Genomic DNA, 10,040 nt, shown 5'->3' with positions numbered 1-10,040 from the left:
AAACCTTTGCTGTGGGTCCTTTTCCTTTTCTAAAATGTAAAGGGAATGTGTCATCTGTAACTGTATAACTTTTGGAGATCAACTTGCTTAAAGCAGAAGTAAGCGGATTGTGTTAATATAAGTTTTAAATAGTTATATCTTCCGACAGCAATCACTTATATAGAGTGTTTGGTCCGAAACACGGGTCTGTCAGTCACTCTGCTCTGCTGTAAGCCGAGGAGAAAACTTTCCTTGTATCCTACAACCTTTATCCAATGAGGAGAGAGAACGGCGTAAAGGGGCGGTCCTCTCTGTGTGTGCAGACAAGGGATGCGCGTGAATGTGGCGACGTAGGGACGAGGGCGGGGACTGCTAACTCCATTGACTGAAAGGAAGTTAGCCAAAACGACCGGATCGCTTACTTCTGCTTTAACTGTTCACATTATCACCAATTTTGACCAGGGGTGCCCAAAGTTTTTCATCCCACTGTACTGTACACACATATCCAATAAAGTGCTTTTCTATGACACATCATCAAAAACCTACTATGGTGCATTCTTCTTGCTCTGAATCAACATGGGAGTCGAAACCCACAACCCTAACATCAGGAGTCACACGTTGTACAGACCGATCTAATCAGACGGACATGATGACCTGTCTCTCTCTGAACACCGACATGTAGGAGCTGTCGACCTGTCCGTCCGTGTGCATTTGTGCAGCGCCGGCCCAAACCTCCATGAGGCCTTAAGCAAAAATTTGATTATGGGGCCCTCTATTACTCCCTCTACTCCTTATCTATAAAATATAAACACAAAGATTGCAGTTTTCATTTATACCACTGGTGCATTCGTCCTCCAAATGCAAGACTGCATGAAAAAGTAGAACATTTCCCTAACCTGTGACCTTGTAATCAGGAGTCAACACATGTTGTACAGACAGAGCTAAACCGACACATGGTTATTTCTCTCTCTCTGACATGAAAGAGCCGTCAACCTGTCTCTGCGTGTGTGTGTGTGTGTGTTTGTGTGAGAGTGTGAAGTCAGTCAGGCTGCAGGTTTGAATCCCAGTCACAGCTAATCTTTACCTGATTCAACAAGATTTGCGTGTTTCAAAGGTGCAGTGTGTTGAGCTTGTACAATTCAGGTTGTCATAAATCAGGGAAGAGATTAAAAAAACAACAACATATCTAAAATAACCCTTTTTTTGGAATAAAGAACCAGATAAAATATGTGCAATACCCTTTACAGTGCTATTTGTGTGACAGATGGGACCCAATCTCAAGATGTTTTGATTTGTTTTCCTTTGTGATTTTAATGGGCACATGTATTTATTTATTTATTACATGATTGGACCAACTGATTAATCCAGGTGTGTCTGACCTCACAACAACGGTCAGACACACCTGGATTAATCAGTTGGTCCAATCATGTAAAACAGGAAATAAACGAGCTGGCTTATTTCAGGAAGTAGTGGAGCTGTGCATAAAGCCCATTGCCTGTTAATGTGCATAAAGGCAATAAAGTTAAAAAACAAACAAAAAAAACCCAACATAAAACACTTTTTGAAGTTTTATTCAAAGTGTTGCCGTCAGTCAGTCGTGCTCCAGCGTCTTTAGCCTCCTGCTGCCGGCCTTCGCCACGGTGATGAGGATGACGAGGAAGAAGCCCACGGTCCAGACCCCGACCACGGGCAGCACCACGGCCAGCAGGACGTCTGAAACAGAGACAAGTGCAGTGAGACGGGTCACAGCAACACCTGGCGGATCACGGGGCAGCGGGTCAGGGAGGAAGATGTGACAGCGAGAGAGAGGATCGTACGGGACAGAGGTCGGTCCGGCACCTCGACCCTGATGGGTCCGTACGACAGGAGGCCCTGGACCGGGTCGGCCCTCACCGCCTCTCGCTTACTGATCGAATTACAGTTCTGCAAAGAAAACAAAAACAAGATGGTTCAGTAGGACATTAAGAAAAAGAAAAGAAGTAAAATATCACCATGGGGTCGGGATAAGGAGGACTGAACAAAAGCTATAAAGCATGAATCTTCGTTGTAGTCATTTGGTTTGCTTAAAGGGATAGTTCAACATTTTGGCAAACTGGCCCATTGCCATAATAGTCATAGCAGTAGGTTCGTTACCTTTAATTGTCGGTGCAAGCCATTTTTAGAACGGCGGAGCAGAACTGCGAGCTGCTCAGAGCTACGCTACGGAGTGTTGTGATATTTACCCCAGAATCCTATATTGCTATAATGTTTGTGACATTGATGTTTGCCTTGCTTAGACACATGATAAGCTTGTGTCAATCAGTTTAATAATGAAGCATGTAGTCAACTTTTGGATAATTGGTGTAATTACTGTGTTTTACTCTTACAGCCCAGAGAGGATGCCATTCACATGACAGGGGAAGTAGCAGTTACACACACAGACTGAATGTATGAGTTTGTTTGATAAATTACCAGGCCTTACACCTAGTGCAGAGATGATAGTCAGCTGACGCCAGAGAGGCTGTAGAATGCGGAGGGGGGGTTGTGTGTCTCTGTTCTTTTCTCTGTCTGTGTTCTTGTTTGATAGGTGCTATCAACAGCTGATCGGCGCCAAGCATGAGATTGGGGTCAGACACGAGGTCATGGCGTATGGGCTCCAGCCAACGAAGAATGCATATTACATCAATTACATCATATCTTGCATTTGTGTAGTCAGTAATATAAAGCCGGACAGAGACAGGAGACAGCATCAGACTTCGTGAGCTGATGCTGCTGCTGTATGTAGTCAGGGAAACTTAGTCTGGTCCGGAGCTCTGTAAACGATCTCTTTTTCTAGTTGCTTCTGTTAGAAATACATTTTGGAAAAACTTGGAATTGAATGTCTCCTGTGTACTTCATCAAATGAACACACAAGTTCAAGGATTGGAACTCATCAGGAGGCTAATGGGATTTCTTGGTTTCCCTCATCAAACTCATCAAAATCCCACAATCCAACAACTCCACGCATCAGCGGTTTTGCACGAATTTACCTCTAAAACAACTCTGTATGGTAACGTTCTGTTATTATCACATAGCGTGGTGAATGTGCAGGTCACAACTTGTCCACCAGAGCGTTTTGGAGTTGTTGGATTGTGTATTTGATGAGGGAAACCAAGAAATCCCATTAGCCTCCGTAGCGTAGCTCTGAGTAGCTCGCGGCTCTGCTCCGCCGTTCTAAAAATAGCTTGCACCGACAATTAAAGGTAACGAACCTACTGCTATGACTATAGGGATTATGGCAATGGGCCAATTTGCCAAAATGTTGAACTATCCCTTTAAGAGTTGAATTATCTTGTAGCGCCCAGGTGAACTCGGCCAGGTAACTAATGTATAGAGCCAGTTGTTGATCAGGAAAGAAAAGGAAGTGAGGAAGGTGAAATAAGGAATTAGAAAATTAAAGGAAATATGGATCTTTACAGGGACATTCGTGAAATGAAGCAGATAAAACAACTCATATACTTCATATCTGTATCTGAAGTCAAGCCAAGTGTGACAACAGAGGGGTGTGTGTGTGTGTGTGTGCTCACAGGTGTGCAGGACTTGTGGTCGTCTGGCTCACACAGCTGCACGGTGCAGTGCAGATACAGGCTGTGTGGCTCTGCTATGAAGCGAAACATGTCGAAGCTGTAGCGGACGGTCGAACCCGCGCCGTTACGTCCAGACAGTCCGTCGCTCGCGTTGTGAAAGGAGACGGTTCGGTCGTTCACACACCTGCAGGAAGACATGGAGGAGAAGGAGAAGGGATTGATGGTGATGGTGTTTGTTGATGTCATAGTAACTGAGACAAACTGTCCGGGGAGGGTGTGGGAGTGGGAGTGCGAGTGGGAGTGGGAGTGGGATCGATTCGAACCCGTTGAGCAGCAGAGTGTGGACCGATCCCTCCGTCGTGTTCGGCTGTGGAGACGACGTGGCCCAGCACTCGTTCACACGAAGCAGGAAGAAGTCTGCAGGCTCCGTCACCGCCACCTCCACGTACACCTGGAGACATTTAGAAAAGAAAAACAGACACACACACAAAATAATATCTTTTAAAGCTTCAACAACATCAACATCTGGTCGACCTACTTATTTTTACTCACAGTGGGGAAAATACAGTAAGTATTGAATGCATCAATGAGCATGCATAGAGGCCATGGCGGTTAAATGCATTACTCTCTTTTTTACACAACTGTATCTGCTGATTCAAAGTCCTTCTAAATCTCTCCGTTAGTGATCCTCGGCTCTTGGACGACTCTTCTTAGTTTTCTTTTGACTCAGAAATCTTGTGAGGACCTGGTCGTGGCCAGTTTATGGTAAAATGTTGTTCTTTTTACATCTGGATAACGGCACTAACGGATAAAACGGTGCATTCAGACACATATGTAACCAATGCCATCAGTACGTTCTGCGATATAAGTTTCTGAAGGTCTGGAGAAGCTCTTTGCTTTTCCTCATCATGATATGCCTCTTGTGTGACACCTTGGTGATGAGAAACCTTTTTATAGGCGTCAACTTGGACTAAAGCAGCTGATATTACTTTGCACTGATAGGAGACAGGATGACTTTCTAATTACTGACAAACTCCAGCTGCTTTCTTGGCTTTCCATTCCTTTTCTCACCTCCTTTTCTTCATGTGTTCAATACTTATTCCCTGTGTCACTTCACTTTATTACACATAACCTAATTAATGGACATAAATGTTTGGATTTCTTTGTATGTGTGCATTATTTGGGTTGTTGCCGACATCTGGTGAACATTTCTTGTCAATAGCTCTATTAGAAATATATTTTCTGAGAAAAATGTTGATGCGTTCAATACTAATTTTCCCTGTTGTATGTATTTTTACTTTCTTCTCTCTCTCATCCATCCCTTCATCTCTCTTTCTTTCTCACTCTCTCTTTACTTAATACTAACTATTGTAACTCCTGGTCCAAATATCTCACACAAAAATTCATTCACACACGTGCGCCCACACACAGAAGAAAAAAAAATCTAAGTCCACCTATTGTCCACCTATTTTATGTCTTGTTTTTGTCTTGTTTTGTTCTTTTCATTCTGTTCACCTATTAGGAGTCTTGTTTGTGCTGTGCTGTAACATCCATGTTGCACCCATGTATTATTTGATTGTGTGTCCTCACCCTTTATTGCATTATATAAATAAAAGTTAAACAAACAAAAAAAACTATCTGGTCGAGCTACTGTAAAAGAAGCTGAATGTTTTTTTTACCGACCTTGTCTCTGAGCTCGATGGTGGGGGCGCTGCTGAAGGCCGTCGTGTAGGACCGGTCTGTGTAGAGCTTCATCTGGACCTTGGCATCGAGTTCGTCCATACGCATCACTTTATCGCTGCACAGGAAGAGTCAGAGACACACAAATACAAATACACACTGCTGCTGAGTGACGACAACTACAGACACACTCACATCCACAGTCTGTACTGTTCCCAGGCAGAGACGACCGTTATGTCGACTTGTTCTTACTCCTGGTATTTGACCTTTGACCCAGTCCCAGTTTTGATTTGATACTTTAAAAGACAAGACACTTAAAGTTTAACATATATTATTATTTCTGAGCTTTTATCTGTGAAGGTTTGGCTTAAAAAAAAACAATAAAGGATCAGACTTTACCGAGTCACTTCCTGTTTTATTCTACTTCTTAAGACTCTTACTGTACTGTATGTTATCTGCCTTTGTGGTGCCATACACATTGCAGCAGGAGCCTTTTACCAGTTTGTTGTTTTTTCTTTTGTTTTGAATGTACATTACTTTCATTAAAAAAAAATAAAAAAAAATCCTCTTTTTGTAGTCAATAGTTTCTTTATATTGTTAGTTTGTTTATTTATGTAAGCACCTGGGTGGGCATGTGTTTTGTTTTTTATTTATATAACTAGAGCAGGAGAGGTAGCTGGAAACCGGATTTCTTTGTTCTTTTGTTTGCTGCTTGTTTGGAAAAATAAATCATTAAGGAAATGCAATGAAACTGTTTGAACAATGAATTAACCACAAACCCACAGAGTGTAGCAGAGGCCTTATAATTTAGTGAACTAAAGTTTGTTTGAGGACAAATAGTCCCTACACAAATAAACTATTTACATTATTATTTCTATAGAAGGCCTAAGATGGATTTAATGATGCCATAATACTTCAAAACCCAAATTATGTCAAAATACATAATGAAAAAGATCAAAGTACAATCTTAAACCATCCCGTGAGTAACCAAACGACTTCTCCCTGCTCAACAATGAAGCAATAGATAATCTCTCAAGTTTCTACATGTGTAAGAAATGTATTTGGACGTCCATCATCCTAAAAGTGTCTGAACAGAAAGGACATTTCCTACTCACTGACCTGGAGAACGGGACGACCGGGAACGGCAGACTGGTTCTCCTGATGTACGGATACACACAGGTGTAGTCCATCTTAACGACGGGATCTCTGATGATGTTTCCTGTGACCTGAGGGTCCGACAGTAAACTGAGACTGTACGAGACGTGAGTGATGTTTTTCTGTGAGAGAGGAAGAGTAGAAACGGAACAAAACAGAAAACATATTTTACATTTGTTGTTGTGTTTCTCCTGGTTCAGATATTCTGTTTTACACTGAACTGAGAAAATACTTTTTTAAAGGGATAGTTCAACATTTTGGCAAATTGGCCCATTGCCATAATCCCTAAAGTCATAGGAGTAGGTTCGTTACCTTTAGTTGTCGGTGCAAGCTATTTTTAGAACGGCGGAGCAGAGCCGTGAGCTGCTCAGAGCTACGCTACGGAGGCTAATGGGATTTCTTGGTTTCCATCATCAAACTCATCAAATATACAATCCAACAACTCCAAAACGCTCTGGTGGACAAGTTGTGACCTGCACATTCACCACGATATGAGATAATAACAGAACGTTACCAGACAGAGTTGTTTTAGAGGTAAATTCATGCAAAACTGCTGATGCACGTTGCCTTCAGGGACAGTTTTTCATCAAGCAGTCTCTTTATTTACCTCTAAAACAACTCTGTCTGGTAACGTTCTGTTATTATCTCATAGCGTGGTGAATGTGCAGAGTTTTGGAGTTGTTGGATTGTATATTTGATGAGGGGAAACCAAGAAATCTCATGAGCCTCCATTGCGTAGCTCTGAGCAGCTCACGGCTCTGCTCCGCCGTTCTAAAAATAGCTTGAGATAATTTCTAAAAATAGCTTGCACCGACAATTAAAGGTAACGAACCTACTGCTAAAACTATAGGGATTATGGCAATGGGCCAATTTGCCAAAATGTTGAACTATCCCCTTTACATTTACGATGATATGCTGCTTCCTACCTCCAGCTGCTTCCCTCCACACGTCTCATATCTGTCTTTGTTTATCCTGGATACGTAGAACGGCACTCCGTCGATCACTTCTCTCTCAGCTCCACACGACTTGTTGGGCAGGTGCAGCGACTCCAGCGGCACGTTGTGATACTTGAAGAAATCCTCCACTGCTCTGATGGAGATGTAGTCTCTGCCACACATCACTTTGATCTGTGCGTCTGCAAAAGTCCATAAAAAAAACTTGATGCTTGAGTGTTATAATAGCAAATCTAATATCTAAAAACACAAACAAAAACACAAATACAGTAGAGACAGTGCCTGAAATGGAAATTAAGGAATGACAGCCATTCAATGACATCATAAAGACATTTGGTTTGGAATAATGGTTAATGTGTGCTGCCAAATTCTCATCACTAGTGTTTTCTGTATTAAATACCTAAATTAATGCAAAAATAAATTCATTTTGGTATTGAAAAAAAGCCATTTCTGCTATATAACTTTTCTATTATTTATTTATTTCTGCATTTATTTGCACTCATGTCATCTTTGGGCCATACAGATTGGATTGAGCTTTAAAAAACAAACCCATATTGGCTTTGTCTGAGCGAACAAGTTGTATAAAAAGGGAAAAGCCTCTATGCATCTATTCAAACAATATGTTCTGATTGATTGAACTTTATGTATAGAGTGAGTTATAGCCTAATATATTTTATAAAACCAGCCGTAACTTGTTTAAAGGGAATTAAAGGACATAAAATAAAAACATAAACCAAAATAGAACTGATGATAATAAAGACTTTGACCTACTTCTGTCACACTGGTCTGAATAAAACCCCGTGGTGCATTTACAGCGTCGTTGGTCTCTGGACAGGACACATCGACTGGAGTCGGTGCAATGCTCCACGCTGCAGGTTCCTGCAGAAACAGCAAAGAAATGACACTTATAATATCATAACATTATGTAATATATAACATGACAAAGTTTCTAAAAGCAGCACTTACCCTTCACTCTATAGCGCGTGAGACCAAAGAGAAGCACGAGGAGAACCACGCTCAGCTGTTATGATCCACAGAATAGGGTAAAATAAAAAATACTTTAACCAGGGTAAGATGTTAAATTATTTATTTACCGCCTACATTGAAATATTCACTGATACATCTGAGCTAAACAAACAAACAAACATCGAGCTTCATTTTCTCTAGAAAACATTTATTTATTATTTTAAAACCTTTTGTCTCTCACCTTCAGGAGCATCGCTCTAACTTTATAGTGATATTATAGCCTATAGCTTATATACTTTTTCAAATATATAGATCGTTTTTAAAGGGGTTGCAGTTAAACTGGACGTCCTCTCTGTTACCGTGGTTTTTCAGAAGCACCTGAGCTCCTAATTGAACACACCTGTTCGTGACTGTGACAAACGACTTCCTGTTTTCAAAATAAAAATGTGGGATATTTAAAGCAGAGATACCATGTTTAAAGCTATTGAGAAGCTATTGAGCTAGAAATGCTAATATTTACAGATAAAAAATTAATAATAACAAATTATGGACAGTTTTAAAATGCAAAAACACATCTCATGCAGCCAGTGTAGTGCTATGAAAACAAATTTTGAGTGAATTGATCACAGGACCAGAGGCTATTGAGCTAAAATGCTACTATTTACACATAGATATACAGTATATGCTATTTACAGATAAAAATTAACTGTAAACCCGGAAATGATTAACTTGACGTCACCTTTGGGATGCATAATTTCTCTGTATTTACAGTTTATCATCTTATATCGATTGACAATTATTAAAAAAAAAAAAAAAAAAAAAGTGCAGCCTTCATACATAAAAACATTCACTTTATCCACCTTCTCTCATGTAACCTATACTTCAAATGAATCCCGGCCACTAGGTGTCACTGTTGTCAACACAAAGGCAAAGTTCAGGCGAGTTCAGCTCATCAAGACAATACAAATACAATGTCAATCACTCAATAATCAATGCTTAAAATCGTTGGTAATCTCACAGATTACTTCGTTTAGATCCATATTTAAAAAAAAACCCTGAACAGACAGGGAGATATTTGGGTAGAAAATGAAAAGAAATGATATTTTTCTGAGCCAACAGATATGATGATGAGATATTACAGTGTCCACAGGGAACACCATAAATGGGTCACTGTACTTCCTGCAGAGCCAACTCATCTCACCCGGAGGCTCAGTCCATATTTTGAGACTTCACCATGCAGACCCCCCCTCCCCTCCTCCTCTCTGGGTCCAGACCATCTGCCTCCGTTGGGCCAGAAGGAGTTGGTGGTGAAGGAGGAACCAGGATGAGTGACGAGGCAGGTTTACAGCAGGTCTGATCTGGTGGTAGATCACACAGCCTGAGGGATTTATATTATTATTAATAATAATTATCAACCCATTTCCTCCTCTGGTGATGATAAAGGGTTAAAATAGTATCCATAGATTAATATCCACCTAGCTCAAGCTTTTATTCCTCTTTATGCTAATGTTACTTGAACTATTCAAACTTTCACATCCACACTTTTCATATCAAAATAAAGTTACTGTTTTAACCAACTGTGCATAATGCTGACATATAGCATTACATCAGCACTCTAGCCTACACATAGATGCACATATATTTATATTAAATATATAGTTTCTGCATATTGTAACTCTGTCTCTGTACATATTACGGGATAGTATCATTTATGTTGTAGTTTTTGATTTTAACCTGGACTTTTGCCCATCTAGTTAGATGC

At 40.6% G+C, this 10,040-nt stretch overlaps 1 protein-coding gene across 1 annotated transcript; it reads right to left on the bottom strand.

Annotated features, from left to right (window-relative positions):
* Positions 1 to 1,534: 1,534 nt before the first annotated feature.
* On the bottom strand, positions 1,535 to 8,677 carry zpd (zona pellucida glycoprotein d). The gene is made up of 10 exons (XM_085780611.1): positions 8,520 to 8,677; positions 8,279 to 8,333; positions 8,084 to 8,191; positions 7,286 to 7,494; positions 6,324 to 6,481; positions 5,208 to 5,322; positions 3,848 to 3,975; positions 3,525 to 3,708; positions 1,797 to 1,902; positions 1,535 to 1,692 (listed from the first exon to the last, which is right to left on the bottom strand). Exons 1-10 carry the CDS (start codon positions 8,529 to 8,531, stop codon positions 1,571 to 1,573), a joined length of 1,197 nt encoding a protein of 398 aa, XP_085636737.1. The 5' UTR covers positions 8,532 to 8,677; the 3' UTR covers positions 1,535 to 1,570.
* Positions 8,678 to 10,040: the final 1,363 nt, after the last annotated feature.

Source organism: Trachurus japonicus, chromosome 6 (genome assembly GCF_045865225.1).
Source record: "Trachurus japonicus isolate A0001 chromosome 6, Traja_1.0".
Lineage (NCBI taxonomy): Eukaryota > Metazoa > Chordata > Actinopteri > Carangiformes > Carangidae > Trachurus > Trachurus japonicus.
The sequence above is the reverse complement of the archived record's forward strand: the minus strand, read 5'-3'. Positions and strand labels throughout refer to the sequence as shown.